The sequence below is a fragment of the Rhineura floridana genome, chromosome 8 (assembly GCF_030035675.1).
Source record: "Rhineura floridana isolate rRhiFlo1 chromosome 8, rRhiFlo1.hap2, whole genome shotgun sequence".
NCBI classification, from domain to species: domain Eukaryota; kingdom Metazoa; phylum Chordata; class Lepidosauria; order Squamata; family Rhineuridae; genus Rhineura; species Rhineura floridana.
Genome location: NC_084487.1, coordinates 73,067,245 through 73,092,540, shown reverse-complemented (window position 1 = coordinate 73,092,540; position 25,296 = coordinate 73,067,245). Strand labels below are relative to the sequence as shown.

Here is a 25,296-nt window from a genome sequence, read left to right as displayed (position 1 = left end):
ATAAAATGCTTGAACATCCCATGGTAGCTTTACATCAATTGCTGTATCAGTTGTCTACATCCATCTTTTGTTTTCCAGTCTTATTTGAGAAAATCTTGGCTTATTCTTTGCTACTACTTTTCCTTTGATGCTGTTTGTCTTAGGTTCACATTACACCATCTTTTTAATAATTATAGATTATGATATATAAAAATCTGCTTGCATGTTGTGAGCATATCAGGGAGGCTTTATTGTCATGATTTTATTTTGTCAAATAACCTACATAGTCTTTTCCTTAAGGTTATTGTTTCCAGCTTTGTTAATTGGTTCGTGGAATTATTGTCTAAAATTTAAGATGTTTTAAGTCAGTTTTCTAGAAATTTAGAGAATTGGGCATAATAGCTTGAAAGACTATGCCAAAAACCCATAATAAAAAAAATCAAACTTTTAAATCTTTGTTTATCAAGATAATACTCTAATAGACAAGGGAGGGCTGAGGGGGTTGAAAGCAGCAGTAGAATCTCTGCACATAATGTCCAATATTTTCGTGATGATCTCAACTACAATCCATAACTATATTTAAATTGTCAATTATATATCATAGGCGTTTCACTGGAAATAACATGTCCATAAGAGAACAATTACATATGCCATTGTATTGGAGACAAACGAAAAATAATACTCAAAACGCAGGGAGGTATGAATTTTTAGACATTTCCTCTTATGCTAAATCAGCTATAGGATCTTGATCCACTTCTTGCTCTTAAGAGGATAGCATTGCTTATCATTCTGCATTTTCTTCCTACCAAAAGAACTAACACTTGCAAGAAATATTTCTCAAAAGCAAGTAAAGTCATATATTTTTATAGTGCTGGAAGGAATATGAAGAACATAGTGTGATATCCAGTTGGTGTCCCTCTGCTGATGAAAGGCATCCATCAGCTCAATGGGAGGGAAGATTATTTTTTGCAATTTTCCTTCCCTTCCCTCCCTAGCCACCCAACAATCTGCTCCAGGGATTTGGGGGATTGAAAACTTGCTGAAAAATTAACTTTCTTCCCATTCCCAACAGATGCATTTCATCAGCACAGGGACACCAATTGGATACCATCCACATAGACTAAAATCACATCCTTAGGCATGAATTCCTTTCTAGCCTCAGGCAAATTATATAACATTGTCTAGATTAGTGTGTGCCACAAGGAAACAGGAGGAGGAAGTTGGGTGGTATATCTTGAGGCATAGTAGAGGTGCTTATAGAAAGGGAAAAGGCCCTGTTTATTTTATTGTCAAACTCCAGATCTCCTGTTTAAAGCAGAGACTGGTAGATATCACAGAATTCAAGGAGGCATTAACAGAAGTTTAATATATTTCTGTCATTAACTGGTTGATTAAATACCTAGTAACTGGCACATTTTTATGCTTGTGTTAAAAGCGTGAATATTTTTACAGAACATAGAGCATTCTTAATGCTTGGCAAAATTTATTCATTATGTTCATTATAACGAGTAGGTATTAGAGTATATGTTGAGGACAAAACTCTTTTGTAGACTCGCTGACTTGAGCAGAGCAGGCTACAGTTCTCTCTGCCTCAGTTTATATACGCTTGACAGATTTGTAATTATCTGTTGAAGCTTTCTGAAGATGGAAAATCAGAGCATAAGTAGATTGTCTGACTGAAGTTTCAACACTAATTACAGAGTTGTTGCTGCTGTGATAGTGTACTTTTTTCTCTCTAGTCTGCAGGTTTTGCATTGTAAATGTCTTGGTTAAAAAAAAGCTTCCTCTTGTTGTTTTGCTTAAGATTGCATACTAGAACTGTTAAAGCAGTTGTACTGCCCTAACTAGGTGAATGTAAACATTTTGAACTTGTGTGTGTTTGCAGAGAAATAGATGCTGCAAGGACGCCTTTAAGTGAAGCAGAATTTGAAGAAATCATGAATAGAAATAGGGCTATCTCTAGCAGTGCCATTTCAAGAGCTGTATCAGATGCAAGTGCTGGTCAGTACATTTTCTTCAGTGATTATCTGTAACGTGTAACAAAAAAAGCTAGTGCTAGGAAGAATAATATTGAAGGAATGACTTTCTGAAGGCTTTGTCAGTATACCATAACATACCTGAACACAGTGCATTGTTGGTTATGAACTTTAAAACTGTATATAATTTCCAGTTAGGATTGGCTTCTTTATATACATAGCCTATCCACTAAGATCATCTGGTGTGGTTCTTCTGTGTGTCTCTACCTTTTGAAATATAAATGTCATGGAAACGTTAGAGGTCCATTTCTGTTGTGACACCCAGAAAATGAACTCCCTGGTGAACTTCTGCGTCCCAGTGTTCTGCCATCAACTGAAGGCTACTCTTTCAACAAGCTATTGACTATCTGTTGCTTAAAAATATTTTTGCTAACTTGGCTGTTTTTATCTGTGTTGTATTTTTGTTTTTTATTGACTGTTGCCTCTCTATACAAATACATATTATTATTGGAATTGGAAAGATAGGATATAAATCTAATAACCAAGGCCTGCCTAGTTCCTACAAACAAAACAGATTTGTGGTTTATACCACTTCATACTGCAGATGATGGGGCTTGCATAATGAAATGCTCCCCACCCCTTAAAAAATCTTGCACAGAGGAAAGTAATATATCAGGGAGAATGCTACAGCAAGTACCTTTCTCCCTTATATCTAATTTTTCTAATGTAGACATACACTTTCTGCATGGGGAACTGCTAAGTCATGTTAGCCTCTCCAGTGCTTCAGTTCACACATCACATTAAACCATAGTTTGAAGCAAACTGTCGTTTAATGTGAATGAGCAGCATGCTGCGCAAAAGTTTCCATGTCAATATTCCTGCCTCCACACTGCAAATGAAACAAGCCAGAGCCTGGCTTGTTGTGTTGCCTGAATCTGGGCTTGTGGTTTGTTTCACTCAAACAAACCATGAATAGTAAGCCAAAGACAAACCTTGATCACTGCTCATGGTTTGTTTTGTCTGTGACATGACAGCAGGGGGAGTGGGGAGGAGTGCCATGGAAACTTTTGTACAGCATGTGCTAGCATGTTACTCACATTAAACCATGCATTGTTCACACTTTTAAACTATGGGTTAATGTAATATGTGAACAGTCCAGGTTTGAACAGTTGAAGAAAACTGAAGAATGGGTTGGTGTTTTGATGTTAAGAAACCATTTATCAGTTCATCCACATTGTTTTATCACTTTTCAGCGGAGTATGGAAGTGCTATAGAAACCTTGGTGACTGCAATTTCATTAATTAAACAGTCCAAAGTATCTGCTGATGATCGTTGCAAAGTACTTATTAGCTCTCTGCAAGATTGCCTCCATGGAATTGAGTCAAAGTCTTATGGTTCTGGGTCAAGGTAAACCTTTTGTATAAGAATGGGGAAACGGTTTGAATAACATTCCTGATATGGGTGGAGAAATATATTAGTGGATGAAATCTAATGGTAGTCATACTATGGATGTAAGTCTGTTGATTTCCATGGGTATATTCTGAGAATGGCTTGGATATCGTCCCATAATAATGAACTTGGTGTAGCTTTTGTCTTCCTCTCTAACTTTTTTAAAGCTTAATTTCTTGGTTAGGAAAATGAAGGCTAGTTTTAATTTATATCAAATGAAAGTGTGGTGTAACAACCTTACAGTATCTGAAAGCCTAATTAAACTGCTGAAAAAGCCATTCTGAGTTACACTGAATTTTAGCAAGGGGCTCAAATGACAATAGTTTGTCAGTTTCATTGTCAACATGTGACATTGCACTGACAGATGAATAGGAAATGCATGACAGTTCCATTTTTTGGAACATTGGCTACACTCTTGAGAGGAATCCATTTCGGTTCTGAACACCCGTGCTAAACTGTTTTTAAATAACACTTCTACCCTGCCTTTTGACCCTAAATAGGGCTCCCAAGGCAGTTTCCAGATTAAAAAGACATAAAGCATAAGTAATGAGATAACATATAAAATTTGTCAATTAAAACATTAGCAGCCACCGGAATGATTATTTGATTATTCCTTTCAGCTAAAATAGCAAGGAATTGTTTCTTTTATGTCTTAGAATTGTAGGACTAGAAAAGACCCAGAGTTCATCTTATCCATTTCCTTGTATTGAGACAGGATTCTCCTTAGCCATTGAATTAAACATAGAATGTTGGGCTTATTGCTGCAGATTGTTGTAATTTGAAGAATTAATGAAGTAATTCCTTTTAGAAGACGTGAGCGATCAAGAGAGAGAGATCACAGCAGGTCAAGAGAGAAAAGTCGGCGCCACAAATCTCGTAGCAGAGATCGTCATGATGATTATTACCGGGAAAGAAGCCGTGAACGTGAGCGACATCGTGATCGTGATCGAGACCGTGACAGAGAGCGCGATAGAGAACGAGAGTATCGCCATCGTTAAAAGGTGGGCATATGCATCTTTTGATAAGGATTTTTAGACTGCAAATAGTTTTATAGAATAAATATATAGTGGTATGCTGTGTTGAACACCTTTCTCATGATGAGGTAGATTCAGGTAAGTATTCATAACTTGTTTCTCCAATTTCCTCTGTCTCTGTCCCCACTCCTCTTACTAACTGCATGAATATGTTCCGGTGTGTGAAGTGTGCTTGTGATATATTGCTGTTTTAATGGCAGCATGGTCCTTTTTAAATATAGCAACACACAATTACATGAACTTTCCTTCAGGTGTTGGAGTACCATTTAGCAAGAGGGTCTTGCTACAGATATCTTTGCAAAGTAACAGTATGCCAAAGCTGCTACTGGGAGGTTCTTGATGGCACCAGCATCTGGAGCCAGTTACTGCTACTATTACAGTGCCACAATTTGTGACATGACACTGACAGAGGAGTCTCTTATCCAGTCCTATGAGGTGCTGCATTATTTGGAACAGAGTCACACATAATCATGGGTTATTTGACTTCTCTGTTTGAAGTGTGTCTGAACATCATGTGGAATGAGTTGCAATTCTAAGGGTCTTGTGCAAGATGAGTGAGTGTTCCCATGGCTATCTTGTTCTTATTCATTGGGCACTGATACCAGTAGCAAATGAAGTGATTTAAAGGCACAGTTCTTGGGAGTATGTATGAAAGCCTTGTCTTAGTGAAGGGCATTGATTTCAGGCATGGAGGAAGTATGAATTAACAGGCTATTTGTTAAGAGATGAGGAAGTGGTCCACAGCAGTGCCAAAGCTGTGGGCTGTGCTTTCTGTTATGGCATAGGAGTAGACTAGAAGGTGAAGGTTCTTCCTCAAATCCCTCCCTAGCCGTGCCCTGAAGAATCATTTGGTTCAGCCTAATGACTCCTGGGTGAGGATTGGAACTAGCGAGCCGTTGGGTATGCACTCGGGAGGATCGGGCCTGCTCCCTCGCCTCACCCTGTGCAGGGACCCAGAGCTTCTACAACAGTACTACACATAGAAGGGCACCTCTGGATTTAACCTAATATATACAGTGCCTTGCAAAAGTACTCAGACCCCTAGCCAGTGCTCTCATATTACTGAACTACAAATGGTACATTGTAATTTCGTTCTGTATGATAGTTTATTTTGAAACACTGAAACTCAAAATCAATTATTGTAAGGTGATATTGGTTTTGTGTTGGGAAATGTTTGTAAGAAACATAAAAAAACAAAACATGTTGCTTGCATGAGTATTCAACCCCCAAACATTAATATTTGGTAGAGCCACATTTCGCTGCAATAACAGCTTTACGTCTTTTGAGGTAGGTATGTACCAGCTTTGCACACAGTGTTGGAGGGATTTTGGCCCATTCTTCTTGGCAGATTTGCTCCAGTTTGTTCAGGTTAGTTGGACATCACTTGAGGACTGCAATTTTCAAAGAGCGCCACAGATTCTCAATGGGATTGAGATCAGGACTTTGGGTCACTGTAGGACATTCACCTTTTTGTTCTTGAGCCACTCCAATGTTGCTTTGGCCTTGTACTTGGGATCATTGTTCTGCTGAAAAGTGAATTTATTCCCAAGCTTCAGTTTTTGGACTGAAGCAGGTTCTCTTGCAGTATTTTCCTGTATTTTGCTCCATCCATTCTTCCTTTGTTTTAACAAGATGCCCAGTCCCTGCTGATGAGAAGCATCCCCACAGCATGATGCTTCCACTACCATACTTTACTGTGGGGATGGTGTGTCTTGAGGCATGGGCAGTGTTAGGTTTGCGCCACACATAGCGCTTTGAGTTTTGTCCAAAAGTCTCTGTCTTGGTCTCATCTGACCCCAAAACCTTTCCCCACATCGCAGCTGGGGCACTCTCATGCTTTCTGGCAACTCCAGATGTACTTTCAGATGGTATTTGTTGAGTAACGGCTTCTTTCTTGCCACTCTCCCATACAGGCCAATGTTATACAGAGCTCTTGATAAGGTTGACTGGTGCACCATTGCTCCACTTCCAGCCACTGAACTCTATAGCTCCTTCCAAGTGATTGTTGGCCTCTCTGTGGCTTCTCTCACAAGTCTCCCTTCTTGATTGAGCACTGAGTTTTGAGGGACAGCCTTTTCTTGGCAGTGCCTAAAGGGTGTGATGCAGCTCTTCCTGATGATTGATCCAACTGTCCTCACTGGGATATCCAAACACTTGGATATTATTTTGTACCCTTTTCCTAATTACGCATTTGTATTACATTTTCTCTCACTTCTGTAGAATGCTCTTTGGTTTTCATTTTCCTTCCGATCCACAGCCTGATCAATGATCCTTCAACAGTGGGGTTTTTATCCTGACAATGTGACAGCAACTTTAATGGTTTATAGGTAGAGGTTAATGGTAAGGTAACTGTGTCCTTGACAGGGCAATTTCTTTCATCTGTGTAAACTTGGAGCTTCCACAGCACGTGGGTTGAATACTTATGCAAGCAACATGTTGCAGTTTGTTTCTTACAAACATTTCCCAACATAAAACTAATGTCACCTTACAATAATTGATATTGAGTTTCAGTGTTTCAAAATAAACTATCATACAGAACAAAATTACAATGTACCATTTGTAATTCAGTAATATGAGAGCATTGGTCAGGGGTCTGAATACTTTTGCAAGGCACTGTATGTATTTTTTTTCACTACCTGAAGGGTAATGAGGTTGGTTATCAACACAAATCTAATCTCTATGCAGTTATAACTCAGTCATTCTTTTCTTTAGACAGCTCGCTGTCCTGAGAGCTTTCCTCTCTGACATGCTGTGGCACAGGTACGTTTATGGTGTTGCTTTATGTTGGCATATTCCAGCTGCTACTTTGCTCTGGATTATGATTATTTGTTCCTTCTCTTAAAACCAGAATTTTCAGTCTTACATTGGGAAAGAGCTGCATTGGTTCTTTGTAAACTTTGTCTTGCAGGGACACAGCCAGAATTTTGAAAAGGAAATAGTTCTAGACTACTCAGCACTGAAACACAATGTAAAAGTCAGGACCATAAAAATGTAAATTTCACTCAATATATCATTGTACATAAATCATTTAAAATTATGATAAAATATAAAATGATTGAGTACAATAATAAAATGCAAGGTAATATAAAGATGGAAGCATATAATGAAATGGGATGTGGATAGAAAACACTTTAAGTTGGCAAGTTTTATATTTTATTGTAATCTTAAATCATTTACGTACAGCAATATATGGAGAAAAATGTGCAGGGGTTTCACAGGGACATAGAACATTCTGTTCCCTCAGCAAGAAAAAAGGCAAGCGGGACATGATAGGAGAGTTAGAACTTTTTTTAAAATAAAAGAAATTTCAATGGAGGGGACAGGAGAGGTTGTGCTTACCTTAGGAGCTCTACGAGAGCTCTTACTTTCTTGAAACGTTTTAGAAAAACCCCATGTGTGCTCAGCAGTGTGGGACACTTCCATCTTGTTAGAATTTCCTGAAAAGATCGTGTAACATTGCCCTTGGCTGCCTTGTAGAGTTTCTAAGGTAAGCACAACCCTCTGCCCCCCATCAGGTTTGTGTGTGTGTGAAGTTGTCATACTGCCTGTGATGGAGGCAGAAAAAAAAATCTCTTTTGCAGGAACTGAAGATCTTTGGGGAAAAAAATCAAACAGGGTTCGGCACACCACTAGAAAATCCCCTGAAACTTGTTGGACAAATGAGAAATCTAAGACTTCCACTTGCCATGTCATGCAGTCTTTTGTTTCTTATCCCCAACTTTTTTTAAAACCAAAAAGGTTTCTGGAGGCTGCAGGGTTTTGAGGCTTGGGAGCAGCTGACAGCTGTTTTTTCCAGTGGTTGCTTTTCAATTCAACATCACCCCCCCCCCCCGAGAAAATATATGGTGGCCTTCTGATAAAACTTGTAAACTCCAGAGGCTGCTTTTGGGTGATAGTTTTTTTTTAGATGAGAGAAAGAAGCATGCAATTCAGTGTCACATCTAGTTTGAGCCTAACACTTTGTTTACAAAGATTAATGGTAATTTCACTTTACTTGGAGTATCCTCTCTAATTTTTCAGTGTCAAGGGATCTTTGATCACATTGATCATGTTGCAACTTACTGGAAAGATAGTAACTTGAAACCCTTGTTTTTTTCCTGCTCCTTTTAGAGGATCACTATCATTCCCTTATGATGGTGGTTATATCTGTTTAATGTACTTTCTACTTCCTGTAGGCATTTCCTCCTCTTCCTTACTTATGAGTTAAGGGATGTTTGCTTTCATCCCCTTAGTAATTTCTGTGAACATACCACTTCTGGTCAGTGTAGAATTACCAGAAGTCCCTAACTAGAGAAATATGCAATAGTTTTAAGTTTATAACAGTTGTTGTTTACATTTGCTGCCAGATTGTTTATTTTTATATTTCTACCAGGGCGGTGTACAAAAATAAAAAGCAATTAAGAACAATAAAAATAATTATTAAAGTGACTGGTTTATTCAACAGCTGCAAACACCTATCAACATAAAATTTCCTTAGTAGGTACTCTTTATTTCAGTGATATATAAATTCCCATCCTCTAATCATATCTGTCCAGTGTGCCACTGTATAGTGATGAAATTAATAAAGTATTGGACTTGAACCTGGGACGTGATACGTAACCCAGCTTGGTTAAGTACCTGGTACCACTGTACATGTCATCATATGAAAGGTATGATGAATCTTATTTTGCAAAGCACCCTCAACATTAAATAAACACCATTCCTTACCACACACTGCTGCCACCTATATGGAAAACATATTTGGCTTTTCTGGTTAGATAGTACTTTATTGCAGATCTAAATACTAATATTTAATTTCAACTGTATGCTGATATTCTGGTTGGTTTCTTTTCCAGGGATCCTTGCAAATTTATCATGGTATCTAGAAAGATGAATTATGCTCCTTTAAATCACTTTCCTATCCTGGTAACTGACTTCTCAGTGAGCCCCATTCTTCATTTAGTATCCTTACATCATTCTGTTTTTAATGTCTTTTTCAAACATCAGTCTCTTTTCCCCAGAAACATGTAACATTTGCAGTACTGCAGTTTTCCTAATGTAGCAATTCTAGAATTGCTATATGTCAGTAGGGAAGCCTGCCAGTCTTGTGCACGTACGGCTTGATACTTGTCTTGATAGGATGGTTAAAGTTCAAGAAAGAAGCTTTCTGTTAATGTATTTGTTTTTTCTAAGAAACGTACGTGCCATGTGGATTCCCATATAAGACATTCTTCTGTCTAAAGTAACATAGGGTCTGTAACTATGGGAGGAAGACATAAGAGTATTCACTGTATATTGCCAAAAATGGCCAGTAAACAAATGGCTTTTAGGATTCAGACATACTCCACAGAGAACTCTGGCTAATGTCCCCCAAAGTGTAAATTGTTGTAAATCAGGTAATGCTGTTTCTGTTTCAAATAATTAAACTACACTAGTTTAAGATTAAGGAATAGTTATGTATGCTTTCAGAATTTTATTTCAGTGACTGTTTCGGGCAGAATGCTGTTATGGAAAATAAACAATTGCAACAAGATACTTCTACCATAAATGAAATGAAAATCATGAAAAAACAACATTGAAGATGGCTTTTCTATGGTTGCATTTTCATTTGCTGTTACACCTCAAATATATGTGCTTGACATAATTCAAAATTCAATGGAAAAATTCAGAATATATAAACAAGCCTCAAATTGAACACCTACTCAGCAAAGCCTCTTCAGCTTCAGGTTTCTTTTAATGGGGAAGGGACTAACTTAAGTTTGAAGTGATTTTAAAATGCAAGAATCAGGGCTTCTCTCTTTATCTTGTTTGTTAACCCAGTATTAATCAGGTACATAAGCTATGGTTGTTCACTCTGGGGAATGGAACAATCTAGTGATTTTCTAGCTGTCCCATTGGATCTTCCATTGGATCTTCCATTCTCTCACAATCTTTCTGTTGCCCCTCAATTCAAGAGCAAGAGAAGATCCAGCCTGGGGAGATTTTAAGTAGTTTAAGGTAGAGTACATTATTGAGTGGGCAGCTGAGAGCAGTTGGAAGAGTTGTGGGTATCTGGGAGTGTGCTGATGTAAGAGCACAGCAACCATAAGAATGCTGAGAGAGGGTTTGTTGGAGCAGTGGTTGGCAGATTACTGGGTGGCTCATCATAAAGGTTCAGTACTCAAAGTTGTATATTACAAGCTCAATTTCTGAAAGTTTGGATAGCTCCTTACTCTGACTTTCAGACATAGGGCTCCTTTTGAAGGAAGGGTGAGATATAAATTCAATAAATGTGAAAGTAAAAGCAATTAAACATTATGATTTTCCTGCTGATTTCACGATGGAGGTGCTCCAGCCTTCTAGGCTTGCCTCATAAATGTGCAGACACATGATCTAAAAATTCAGAGAGATAAAAAAAACCCTTGCCACTTCTAGGATACATGCCCCACAATTTCAGAGAGACGGCCGTATTAATCCATAGCAGAAAAACAGTGAAATCTTGTGGCAACTTAAGTATGAACATTTATTATAGCAGGAGCTTTTACAGATCAGAACCCTATTTTCATTTGCCCACAATATGCATTAAACCTACTGATGTTCAGATGCAAACCTCCTTGCATGTGGCTGTTAAACCAGGATTTCCTGATCTCATTAACAGTGGTTGCCAGAAGGCGACAACTCTGAATTTATCTTGGAATTGTGGTTCTTAATGCAGGTTATACAGTTGCAAATTCAGTTTAAAAGATCTTGGATGAAATTCTGGTTTTGTATATAATGCCTTTCTTTGAAAGCCTAGGACTAAGATCCAAAGAAAAAACCTAATGGTGCATTCCCATGTGGGGTTTGAACTTTTTTCTTGTACAGCATCCTCCCATGTGACATGGCAAGCCCTTTTTATGGTACGAGTGGTGTGTTTTTAAATGGAAAAAAGGGCAAAAATCCCACTGGTTTGCCTATCCCATTAGCTTATGTAAAATACACCTTTGGATCCTGGCCTATGTATCAGATGAGAGGAAAAATATAATAGTTTTGAATAAGTTTTACATTCCAGCCCAAAATATTTTATCTTAAATTTCATTAAAGCACTTTGACCTAACGAGATTGAAGAGTTAGCTGTTGATATTTACCTATTCAATTTGAACTGAACTTTTTGTAGTAATGTTATTATATTTTGTGTCCTTGGAGTTTCATCACCAGCATGAAACTGAATTTACTATTTTAGATAAACCTTTCAATTATACAATTTCTCTATAGTCAATCCAAGCTTTACTTAGTTTCTAGGCATAAAATATGATGTCCCAAATTTTAGTTTCACCATACTTATGACTTCATTTGCATGAATACCAGAGTGGGAGGGGGGATTGAAAAAAAATGGTACATTTGTAACCTTAAAGTGGTGTTGGTGTTTGTTTTAGAATAGCTACATTTCAAGTTTGTGTAATCCTGTACTGCACACATGGATATAAATTAATTTTGTCTCATAACAAATATGCGATACTTGCCCATGATGTGAAATTGAATAGGATACTAAATGTCTGCTGAAAGAAGATATGATATAAATGGAGTGTTGTGTTTTAATCACATCACTGTAAAAAAACAATCTGTGCTTTAAATTGTCTTTGGTTTCTGTAAAGTAAAACCTATGTTTATCTCATAGATATTTATTTTGGACAAAGCTTTAAATTTCATGTACTTATTGTACATGTACAATCTGTGTTGTAATGTGGTGCAAGAATTTATATAGAGGAGGAGAAGGAAACAAAGTCATATTCTGAGGCAATCATATAACAGCCACCTAAATATTCTTGACATACACAGTTTAGATTATCAGGTTTGTTTGTCACTACTTCTGTGACAGATGCAACTCTCTAATCAAATTTGTGTGTTCATCTAAAATTCCAATATGTTATCCTAAGAGTATACTCCCATAACATTATTGGAGGGAAAAGGTGAGAATCTAAAAGCCATAACTTGATATATATACATCTATGCCCCTTTTAAACTGGATTTTGTTGTGTGTGCTAGACAAAGCTTTAGACTTTTAAGAAATAATTGTAACAAATACTGGTTGTGTCCCCTTGTAACTAAAAAAGTAAGTAGATATATTGTGCTTCCAGCAGTAGTATAACACAGCTTTTGTCTCAGTTACTCGGTGAATTAGTGCATGATATGAAGGTGGAGTTTATGAAGGGTTGGATCCAGAGAAATGCCCGTGTAATGTAGCTGGTGGAAGCTCTCACCCACCCCTGGTGGGTGAGTTCTGGTATGGGAGGCTGGAACCAGAGTTTGGAAAAGTTACTTTTTTGAACTACAACTCCCATCAGCCCAATCCAGTGGCCATGCTGGCTGGGGCTGATGGGAGTTGTAGTTTAAAAAAGTAACTTTTCCAAGCTCTGGCTGGAACCAAGGAAGAGGAGGGGTTCCAAAAATCAGGTGGCTGCAACACTCTTAAGTGGGAGCTCCTACTTCTGGAGGTTGTGTATGCCCAAATTGCTAGGCTCCTCCTTTCTCACTTAGCTGCTCGCACCAGAGTATCCCATTCAGTGATGTCCCATGACTGGCAGGGGAACCTTGAGGGATGTGGGGAATCAGGTTTCACCACTTCCATTACTTGCGCATGTCTTGCACATAATCCAAGTACGATTAATTACTGTATATTTTTAACAATTCACTGTAAAATTTATCTACAGTGGAAGAGTCAGGTATTTTGATCAGTCTTATTGGGCTATACAAGAGTTCAAGGAACAGCTGTGTTAGTTTTTTTGCCACAATCTTTTGGATTCAAGTCATTGTCACCCACACTTAGTACATTCCTAGATAAGAGCTAAATCTGTGTAGTTTCTCTGAGATCAAATGTACCTTTCCACCTTTCTTGTTTGGTGGTTATTGAATGGTACCCTGAATGATCCCAAAGTGGGTTCTCACATGGTTTTAATATGCTTATACATTATCAATTATTTATTGTGAATTGACAATATACTTCTAGCTACTGGGTTACTTTGAACGTGTTCATGAAATTCTGTATCTTTTTTTTTTGTTCTATCTTGTGTACAGTGTCAATTTAAAGTACAAGAAAATTGTGAATATTTTTAGATGTACCTATTTTCTTGTACTGTTCTGCTAGAAATTCCAGCAACTTATAGGCAAACCACTAGCAGATCATGAACATGTTTGTATTGGGCCATATTTAGGGCAAAGGTTGGTAGCAAAAGTTGAATGTGTAGCAATAGAACAATAATAAGACTCGGACTGCTTCATACATGAATATTGTAAATCATCACGCGTGATGAGGTACATACTGATTTCATGCTTCATCCTAAAGTGCTCTTCTATGTAGGAATAATAATTGATCTTAGGCACTGATCCTTATGTGAATTTTAAGAAATGCAATTAGCTAATCTGTCAATTTTTAAAAGTTTAAATCTACATGTTGTTACTTGGTTATTTATTGTTTTCTTTAAGTTTTTAAAGTCAAACTTGATTGGTACAGAATTAAAAAAGAATGAAGTACCCTGATATTGATTGACTTGTATGTAGAGTGAGAGCCCCTTTTTTGACTTAATGTTTATCTGTATTCTGTTCTCAAACCACCATAAGCAAAACCCTTCAATTGTAAGAGTTGTTAAACCAAGAGGCCAATTCGTATAAAATTTAAAGTGTGGCTGTTTGTTTTTTACAGTGTGTTCATAAGCTGACTTATATGTGTAGAAAGAATACTGTAGCTGAAAAAATACTGTTACTACATGAGAGGAAACTGATTGAATACTCTGTTCACTCTCCGTACTGTGTATTGAGAATATGTATAGTTTATGAAAATGATTGCCTTTCCTAATCCCACCTTCCAATCAACGCATTGGACATATACATAAATGAAATCTAAGCCCATAGCCACAATCTGTGAGATCCCAACCTCTCAAAATCAAGCAGTAAAGTCACACTGCTCCACACCCACTCTCTACTGTTCATAAACTCTATACACATCAAGGTATGGGAACAGGGCAATTGTATGTTGTATATTGGATGAATGAGACTATGTTATTTGGAACGTAATTACAGGTACTTTTCTTTTTGTTCATGATACTAGTAAATACTACTTTTTAAAATTGATTGGACATTGTACTAAACACCTACTTTTATATAGACAGATGGACCTTACTGCTGGATTAGTCAATAGTGCTACCCCTCTTTAAAGATGCACTGCTCATTCTGAAAATGAAATTGTTAGGAAGGTTCATTTGCAAACTGACAAATAGCAAGGGCTATGTCTGTCTCTATCTAGTATAATCCTAAACTTTTTTCATTGGTTTTAAAAATCTTTGCTGGGTAGCACTTTTCTGAGAATAACATTTATTCTAAAAGGCATGTTGCTATTTGTATTTGAAATTCTAATTGTAGGAGGCCATATGCTTCAATGACATTTTTGCTGTAACATTTAATTTATGGTATTGTTTGCACTGGAGCTCTTTCAGGCTCATAGTTGTTGCATTATTTTTGCATAGGGAATGCTTCATTATGCAGATACAATATTTTGCAAGCTTGTAGTGTTATTTTGTGAAATAAATACATTGTGAAATTAATAGATACATTGGCATAGTCAATCCTAAGTGTGTTAAATAATTTTGCTGTTAAATTTGTGTTATGGACTTTATGAAAATCCAGTTTCCTTGTTGCCTCTGTTTCTCATAATCATTAGTTGTGAGTACAGTTTGCATTATTCAGATGATATCCAACAAACTGTGCCAAACAGCCTCAACCTTTTGCGGTTGAACTGAATTAATTTTTGTGGTGGCAGGGTATGAAGTGGTTGGAAGATCTTATCCAGGCAATGAACTGGACTGAATTTCTTGCTTACTGTGGTTTGAGAACTAATTGGTTTTTTTTAAAAAAAGAAACTCCTGTATTGTCCATTTTATTTGCTATAGCCTGAGTTCTATTAGTCTTTATCATGCCTCCGTGTGAACATAACTTAATTAAAGTCAAATATAACTAAATTGTGATATTTACCAAAGGAACAAAATGGCTTTTATAGTAAACCCTAATGAGACTATTTTTATGCATGGAATGGGTTATCACTATCAAGGGTTGAAATAACGTGAATTTCTGACTATATGTATTGTAATGCTACAAATTTGCATAACTCCTCTTAGAGTAAATGGAAATATGAGTAACTTCAGAACTGTGATCCAAATTTATTAGACAGTTTAACACACTTTATTTGTAACACACAACGCTAAATTGATAGTTTTTATTGTGTCTAGTAAGTAAATTGAGTAACGAGATGGTTTTATGAAAGTTTATGCAGCTGGGTAATTGATTGGATGCACCCCCTCCCAAACACCATTGAATGGTCCAGATATACATGTTAAGCACAATAGTTGCAGGAGATGCCAAAATATGAAAGGTTAGGTGTTCAAAAAATAGCCTGTGCCTATATATTTAAAAAAAATGAACTGAAGTCTGAGTAGCCACGACAGCAAACATAAAGGGTCACAGAAGATTGATTTGCAATTTCAAGTTGTTGCAGCAATGTAATAAGGGCTGTATCCAGTGCTGCAGTGCCACTGGTGCAGTGGACTTCCAGGCATGCAACAGATTTCTTCCTCTCTTGTCCCTCCAGCCACTCAAGCACCCTCAGAACCACCTCTGGAAAGTTGGGGGATCCTCCAGAGCAGATTTGGGGAGGGCAGGAGGAGACTAGGAAATGGAAAGTCCTGTTGCACCAGTGGGCTTCCACTGGATATAACTCTTCTAAATTCTTGTGTTTGAAGGTTATAATGTGGATGTTAGTCTCATTTGAGAAAAGGTTGTATGAAGTTCAATTTACAGTTACAGACTTTGAATTTAGGGAATAAGGTAAAGAGGAAGCTCACACTCCAGCAGATAATAAAAATAAACTAGGCTTAGGGATTGTGTGGGGGCCATAAGATTGCATGTGTCCTCCTCCACCTTGCATAAATTCCCCCTCCCTATTTGTTTTTGGAACTAGAAACTTAGATTATTGCCAGTGCAGGGGGCACTCTTCAACTCACTTTTGACAACGTAGTTTAATCATAGTTCTCAAATGAATTTAGGAGCACCAGGAGGATCCATTTACCCAGGTTTGTGTTACAAGGTATCGTTGCTAACCTAGTGTACATTGGGGAGAGAATTGATGTAAGAAAAGGAATTCGCTGGGAGGGGCGAGGAGAAGCACGTGATCTTAATCCCAGTTCCTAAACCAAGTTTATTTTTATATATTCACTGAAGTGGTTTAGTAGTAAGAATTGACTGGGTACTCAAATGAGCTGCTAGGGTTTTGCTGTTCAGTGAAGTTAATTGCACATTCCTTTGAACTACTGAAAATGTAACTTATTTTATCACTTGTATCTGCATTTTGCTGCAGAGAAAAAGCTACTCTGTGAGTCCATTCATCCAGTAAAAACATCTATAGAAAAAGTTTAATAATTCAAGTTTCTAATTGGATTTTATAAAGCAGATAGGATTTTGTGAAGAAAGGAGAAGGACCTTACACCAAAGTCTTATTAAAATTCTGAAGTGCTTGGAACAGTCTTATATTAATAGGAAATATGGACAACTTCACTCAATAGCAATATTTTTGTATACCTACTGGTCTAAATCACTGCAAAAATACCTCAATTTATGAAACATTTGTGTTTGCAGCCTGATATTTGTACTATCCCATTTCATTCGGGTGTAGCTTTTGTAGATTATTGCACTGGAATTCAGTAAGTCTTCACTGATCTATATATGTTAAAATTTTAAAGAACAGAATGTGTGTCAATCCTGATAAGCCCTGGGTTGTTTTCCAAATAATGAAGTCTTAAATTTGTTGTATTGACAGTCATTTAAAAATGTATTTACTGTCTCAGATGAAAACTGCTATAGACACATAGTATATTATGGCTCCTATGATGAAATCCTTTTTTCCTGTTCCATATTCCTTTAGAAGTGGTAAATATACTTGATGCCAGTGGAATACTGTGTTGCAAGAGTGGAAAATCTTATTATGCAGTCTTGCAGCTGTCATTTCATTTCTCTGACACTGAGACATTCTACAGGTGCACTAACAACTTGTTTTTCAGTTGGCAGCTACTGAAACGCAATTGGATGCACCTTGGTACGAAAGTCAGTTTTAAAAGCACTTTGCTTATATCAAAAGGCAGAATACCTAGTCATTATTGAATGCTAGAGAAATTAATGAAATTGCCTCCTAATCCTGCATATTGATAACTTCTATAGCCTAGACATTATTAAAAGTTGTGTGTGGGAAGACAAAAACATCTGAAGTTCTCATTACTATCATTAATTTGTTTTTTAATCTAAAGAGTGTTAGTGATACGAGTCACCTCATGACAGCTGCATACTGCTGTATGTTCTGAAATATATGTCTGCATTTGAAATGACACCAATGTGCTTCTTTGCAAATTTGATTTTAAGCTAATTTAAAAGCTTTGGAAATTGATGTGAGCCACTGAAAAAAACTTACTGCTTGTAGTTATTGAAAGTTTTACATCATCGTAAATTCACTTTTTGGAAGTATGTTCAATCGTGTTCAGCATTGCTTACTATTGAGGAAGAGTGCTTAGCATTAATGTTTAAGACTGCACACCTAAGCACCCTTACTTGGATGTAAGCACTATTTGAACTAGTGGAGCTAGCTTCCAGCTAAGGTCAGGATTGGAATATGTATGTTTAAAGTTATCCAAGTAATGTGGTTTTTACATAGATAGCTATAGTTATTCAACTTGATGACTTTTTATAGGTAATCCTTTCCCCTTCCTCAGTAGATTAACTGTACCTTTGGGATTGTGCTGTTACGTATATTACTTAGAAATAAGGCTCTACAGGCATGAATGCTGTAGGTACAACTTTGTTTCCCAGTATGAATGACTTACCCGCATCTTTAAGTGTGTGTGTGTGCTCGCACACACACAACTGGGAATCCTGATTGGACTAGTTTTCTTTGACATGGGTGATCAAAGATGCAGGTATACTATCCATACTTCATATGAGGGAAATGGTGATAGTATATACAGCAGTAATGTCAGTATTGAAAAGTCTAAATCTCATTGGCCAGGATCCAAAGAATTTTAAACTACTTCTATGTATTGGAGATGGCTTTGAACTTGGGTTCCTGCATACCAGCTCCCCCCTTTCATCCCATGTAATGTGGCAAGTTCCATTTGAAGCTGAGGGGAATATGTATTGACACAGCATGAGGTCTGCAGCTCAAAGTTTTAAAATGGTATATATAAGCCCTAATCTCATGGAGATTCTAACCAAATGGAAGCTGGTTATCTGACTTCCAGCCATTCACTGAACAGAGCCATATCCCCTCATTTTTTCACATTTATATCAGTTCATATGAATCAATTCTTGCTGAAATCTCTGGTTTCTGCTAGTTATTCAACTTTCAGCACTGATAAAAGGTCAGGTCATTGTAACATATTGTTTAGAATTTATCTGTGAAATAAAGTTCTGGCATACATTTTTTGTGGCATTTAGCTGTCATACAGCTTGATTTATAATTTTACAAATTGGTGGCTGAAATTGATGTAATAAACAAATCTGGCTACTGCATTATCCTTTATGTGCTTTTTCATTTTTGAGCTGAGGAAATGTTCCACTTTACTAGCGTGTTTTCTATAGTTTTTTATAGCTATCATTGGATGTCACAATAAACCATACTTTAGTGTGAACAAATCTAGGCAAGTCTCAGGCTCATGCACTCCCCCCCCCCCCGGCATGGTCAGGACGGAGAATTTGAAAGCTTCCACTTTTGCCTAACACAGTTTCCCATTTTATCCAGGTTGACAAACTATGATTAACTGTTGTGATTAACTGTTTGTTTGAAACAAGTCTTTGTGAAACCATTGCAGTTAACATTGTCTGTTAGGGCAAAATTGCAAAACTGTGGTTAAGTAAAAGTGGAAGCAACACTTCTAAACCATTACTCTCAGCAGAGAATGCAAGTCTGAGGCTCACCTAGGCCCATTCACATCATACTGAACTATGATTTAGCATGATATCTGAGTGCAGCCAATGATTAAATTATATTTTTTTGCCATTGCTGTAAATCCTTAAATTACTTTCTTGAAAACTGAAGTTAAGATTATTTTCAAGCAAGTAGAAGATGTCTCCACATTCTTGTGTTAAATTTCCATAATGCTGAAATTGATGCACGATTTGTGTATGTATAGTTAAACCAACATTTTTTTGTTTGCTATGGGACCTAGCAAAATCTACATCACAAATTTTGACACATTACAGCTGAAGGAAGAGGAACGCCTCACCAGACAAGAAACTTCGCGGAAAGAGGCTTATCCAGCAGTTTGCTTCTTGTGATCGAACAGATTCATGGATAAATGAACAGGAATAGATCTGAATAAGGCAAATCTGCATACATGGTAACCAGTAGCTCTCTTACCTTTTTATGTTGCTTAGCTGTTTTATTTGAAGGAACCTGTGTGATTTAAAACGTATAGCTTTTTGCAACTTTATTACTGGTTATATACATTTGACAATATGTGCAAGCAATTGAAAAAAGTCAAGTAAATGCTTGTTTTTATAGTAGTTGGTTCTTGTTTAAATGTTCAAATGATAATGTCTGTAAAGAGCACCAATTTGATTACGATAGATGTAGTGTTGTAATAAACTGTTTAATGGGGCTGATGTGTAATGCTGTTCCAAGTTATTTGATGTTTACACCTCAGGGAGCGTCTTGTGTTCAGCAATATTTAATGGTGTTATAACAATGTCTAACAAAACCCTGCATATTTTTTTGCATATGCATCAACTTCTTGTATCTGGTGAATGATTAGCAGTTGTCCAACACTTGATGTTGATACTAGAATAATGGTTACATCTTATTTTAATTTGTAGCTTTTTTTCATAGATGGCTTGTGAATTTGCTGAAAGGTGCGCAAAAGCTGTAAAAACTGTAGATTAACATTCTGTAATAATCCAAATAGACTGAACTTCTTTTGAGAATATGAAGTCAAATTATGGTATACTGAAGATTGTTTGTTGCAATATGCGACACTAAAAACTTTGTTAAAACATACAGTTGGAAAAATAATTAGCCACTTTTAAATAATGCTGCAATGGTTTCTGGGTTTTTTGATGCTAATGTTATGTCCTGCTTTTAGCACGCCAGTCGTTCTGCACATAGATTTATGCTAGTTTAAGTGACTGAAGAAAATGTTTCCCCTTTTTAAAGAATACCAAATTTCAAATAGGCTTTTTTAAGCAACAAAAATTGGCTGCTCGTAAAAAGAGAATGCATACACACCCTAAGGATAAACTAATATAGTAATAATTTGCCTTAACAAATACATGGAGATCTAATGCACCATAAACTAAAGTAGATTTTACACATAATAAATACATTGCTTGATAGTTGACTGTTTTGCTTTGAAATCCCCACCCAAATTTACTTTGTTCCAGCCTAGTTTCTAATTTCAAAACTATTACAGTTTTAAAAGTTTGTTGATCAAATAATCCCTTGGATTTGGATTTTATAGAAACCCTTTACTTAGTAAAAAAAAAAAAAAAGCTTATCTATTTGAAGCATTATGACTGGTAATATTAAGTAAAATTACTTGCGATAAAAGATTAATTGGATATGAAATACCACTGAACACATTTTAATATCAAACCTGAGTTTGCCATCATAGACTTGACAGAACCATGATAAATCCCAACTTCCTAACCAGTGTACTTGTATAATAGATGTGTTTACAAACATGTTTGTAATATTCACCCTTATTTAAGTGTTCATACAAAATAACTGTGTAACAAGGGCATAATGTATCATTCAGACCTTAATGGCATGCATATGATCAAGTGATCAGTTTGTTTCTTGCTAAACATGGAAGCACTCAAATTATTGTCTCAGAAGGCTATATCCAATACAACTAAAGAATTAGTTTGTCTCTGCATAGCTCAGGCCAAATCAGGTTGATTTAACCTTTTCTGGTCAATATTGTTTGAACTGTGTTTAACTGGAGCTGGAGGGTGTTTTAATAGACTGGGGGAGAGTTTTAATGACTAGCCATTTTGTACACTAAAAGTTCTCATGGTCCATTTCTACTTTGTTAATTGGATTTTCTGATTTACCATATTTCTTATATGAAATTTTGGACTTCCTTTGAGAATATTTTGATCACACAATGCTTTACACAGTTGTTTATCTGACAATAATTCATTTTAGCCTCTGGCTTGATTATACAGAGAAGGGGTGAGTCCGAAGTTGAAGGGAATAGAAGAAAAATATCATTTTGCTGGAAAAACTAATCATGTAAGCATTGGGGTTTCCTTTTTGCAGAGGTGAATGGTGGAGTACAATCTGTGAATGTCTCCAGATAATTAGGAAATAGGATGTTGCTGCAATACCTTGGAATTGCATGTCCATGCTGAGGTGGTTCTTGCAACCCTAAGAAGTCCAATGTAGTATTGCTTTTAATTAGCTGGGATCTGGGCTGAAGTGAAAGTCTGGATTAAATTGTACTGGAAATTGTTCAAGCTGAAAGAATAGCAGGTAAGTTAGGTGTGCAAATGGATAAAGGTATTTGAGTAGTAATTTCAAATATTCAGTAACCAAAATGAAAATGATTTTAAAACATAAGTTAGCTTTCTCTTAAATTTTACCACTGAACCCTGGATTATAGTGTTGGGTATATATTGTCTTACATTTTCTTCTATAGTTACTTCCATTGCTGGCAATGGATCTGCCCAAAATCAAATCATGAATGATTTTTGATAACTTTTTGATACGTATAGGCTGAACATTTCTAACTTGTGTGGTAGTAAAAAGTCATAATAGTTGTCATGTGAGTAAAACTTACTATTCTCAGTTAAAAACTCTCTTCAATTTTCTCAGTAATATTTTTAAAGAAGTCCAAAGATGTTTAGGCATTTCACTTGTGATAACCTTTAGCAAGAAATAGTACATTTATCTCCACATTCGTAGACAATGCTTACTCCAGGAGTTATTACTGTAAATAGCGACCAAATAGTACACAAAATCTGGGTGTGGTGTTGGTTGCTACCAAAGTGGGCTTTGGTGACTGTATTTAATCTGTTTATCTTGGAAAAAATGTAAATAAACAGCAAGAGGTACTTAATATTTGCCAGATAGCCTTTTGTAGATAAAATTGATAGCATCGAATGGTTATCTTTTTTTTTAAGATGAAGTGGTTACCTAAAATATCTGACTGATGCCCTAGTCCAGTGGTTCCCAACCTTTATGAGAATGGGACCCCTTTGTAACCTCAAAATTTTGTCCCTCCCCCCCAATTGTAATTTTAGTCTCTGTTAATTGAAAAAATGGTGTGTGGCAAAATCACATCTCCAAATATCCCTTTCCATTAAAAGCTCCTTGCAGTTGCTTTCTTTTCTTAATGCAAAGTTCCAATCAAATTGGTATGCCTCTCCCTCCCCCCACAATCTGAAGATGTACAGTCCTGTCTCCCTACACCAGTGGGGTTACAGTGTTGGACTAAGATCCAGGTTCAAATCCCCACTCAGCTATGAAGCCCACTGGGTGACCTTGGGCCAGACACAGTCTCTCAGCCTGACCTATCTCACAGGGTTGGTGTAAGGATAAAATGGAAAGGGGGGGAACAATGTGCACCACCTTAAGCAACTTGGAGGAAAGGTGGGATAGAAATGCAAATTAAATATATAAATAGATTTCAGCTGCAACATGTGGACCCCAGCCTCAGTCAACCTGCTGAGCTTTTTAATAATAATGAAGCAGCAGTGTGATAGCAACGTAGGAATGCTAGATTGTGAAGACAAAAAGATGGATAGATTGAGGAAGGGGGTTAGTTCTTTCAGGCCTTGGGGTGATCATCAGAACTGATGACTTGAGTAGCATGCACTTGGGGAATGAGGGGAGTAGAAGGCAGATCAGCACATACACAAACACATCTGCCCCTCCTGTAAGCATCTGCAGGCAGGCGTGCATGCATTTGGGCATGGAGAAAGCCCTCAACTGCTGCAGCATCTTGGAGAGAGATATTGGGGGGGGGGCAGAGTGTAGGTGTTACAAAGGGGGGATGCTGGCACGCACACTTAGCCTCAGAGATGGGGGGCGAGCAAGTCCTGCGCTACCTCATAGCTCCTAGGCTCCGTTTGGGCCAAAGGTGAGATCTGGGCAGCCTTGCATATAATAATTTTTGAAAGGAGGTAGCAGTGAAGCAGGAGCCAAAAAAGGCAGGCAGGCTGGCTGCCAGAAGGAAGGGGGAAAGCAGCCTTTCCTTGCAGCCTTGCTGCTTTTTGCTTCATGAAAAGCCCTCTTCTCATTCTGAGTTAAGAGCAGCAGCAGCAACAGCAGTGCAAGGAGGTGGGAGTTGGTGATAATAATTTCCTCTTCTTCCTGGTAGCTCCACCCTTAGCCTCCTTTGACATCTGCCAGTTGTTTTATCAGCAGACGCCTGCCCTTGGTACACCTGAAAGACATTCTGCCACTTCAGCAAAGGTCCTCCCATCTTGTTTGGAGCAAGGGGGAGGTGTCATCTGCAGCACCAGTAGGGAGCAGCCAGTGTCCATGGAATGCTTTTTAAAACATTAATAATTCATTTCTTTACTGGTCATGGCCCTCAGGTTGGGAATCACTGCCCTAGTTGTGGAAATTTGCGCTGGCATCTGCCTACAGTGCTTCTGTAATACAAGCTTACAAGCTTTTGTACTGCTGCAGAAATTGGTACTTACAATACCAACTAGAAATTACAACTGGCACAGCAAACCTGAAGGCCTTTTGATTATTCTCAGTCTATTTTAGTTGCATACTTTAGTGTTGTGTTTTCTCCAACAATATGAAAGGCAAGATTTAAAAGTTTTGTGTATTGACTTTAGCTAAAAAATTCAATGTAAATATCAGGCAGTGTTTCATTTTTCACTCATGTACAGTTTAAGCATACTTTTCCAGGGTTTATATCTAAAAACATGTTAGTCCTTTTGTTTACTTAGTTGGTGGAGAATGATGCAGGGAACATAGCCTTAAAATGCAGCTTTTAATGTTACAGTATTAAGCATCCTCTGTAAAAAGTACATTTTTCTAATACTTCAACTGTTTATAGTTTTTAGAATTCTGAGAAAGAAAGAAACAGAAAAAAAGTTTTTGGAAATAAGAACATTATCAAAAACCTGATTTTTAGAAGGGAGGAAACGAGCAAGATATTTTCCATAGCATGTTCGGAGTATTTTATATATTAAATTTCAGTGCTCCTTATAATTTTATGCACACACGGGCAATCATACATGTATCTTAAAATCCATGGACGCATACTCATTTCCTCATCTAATTTCAATCTGCGTTCTCTCTTTGTAGTTGTAAAGATTTAGCTTAAATAAAAAGAATGCTGGTGTGCCCATATTAGCAAATGTACTGTGTAATTTTTAAACACCTCAGCTTTCAATCTTTTTTGGCTGAATATTCAGTAGAAAGCCTTGGGTGTGTAATTACCATCACACATTGCCCCCCCATCTTTAGAGTCTATATATCCAGTATGCTATGTTCTGTTGTTCCATTTTCTCTCAGTTGAGAAACTTGGGGCTGTATCCAGCTATGTTATACATAGAGTAGGCCCATTGAAATTAATAGACCTGAGTCAGTCATATTCATTAATTTCAATGGGTCTGCTGTGTCTCTACTGTGTCTCTACTGTGTCTAATACAACCCTGGATCCAAAAGCTTATTCAGCTTTCACATTCTATTTGGTTGTAATGGAAGATGATCTAGTGCTAGGGGGGATACTCTTTAGTTCTGGACATATCTGTGATCTTGTTTTATATAAGCAGTGAAGTAAATTTCTCAGTTTCCTAGCACCAAATTACAGTCAGTTTCTCACTTCAATAATTGAGGATCATGTTAGCATCATTTTTCAAACCTTCAG

General features: G+C 37.1%; 1 protein-coding gene across 8 annotated transcripts in view; it reads left to right on the top strand.

The window, feature by feature from the left end:
* Window positions 1-23,452, top strand: part of CPSF6 (cleavage and polyadenylation specific factor 6) — a 38,826-nt gene extending 15,374 nt beyond the window's left edge. Inside the window, exons 7-12 of one of the 8 annotated variants that reach the window (XR_009764448.1) lie at window positions 584-676; window positions 1,865-1,980; window positions 3,209-3,362; window positions 4,213-4,405; window positions 7,151-7,198; window positions 19,667-23,449. Coding sequence is in view for 5 of the 8 variants with exons in the window: in XM_061639774.1 (XP_061495758.1) it covers window positions 584-676; window positions 1,865-1,980; window positions 3,209-3,362; window positions 4,213-4,402 (553 nt within the window). In the remaining 3 variants the exon portion in view is untranslated. Of the gene's footprint in view, window positions 1-583; window positions 677-1,864; window positions 1,981-3,208; window positions 3,363-4,212; window positions 4,406-7,150; window positions 7,199-7,346; window positions 7,366-9,273; window positions 9,822-19,632 lie in introns of those variants that run through there. The other 7 variants (XR_009764450.1, XR_009764449.1, XM_061639774.1 and 4 more) reach the window with 7 other exon arrangements.
* Window positions 23,453-25,296: the final 1,844 nt, after the last annotated feature.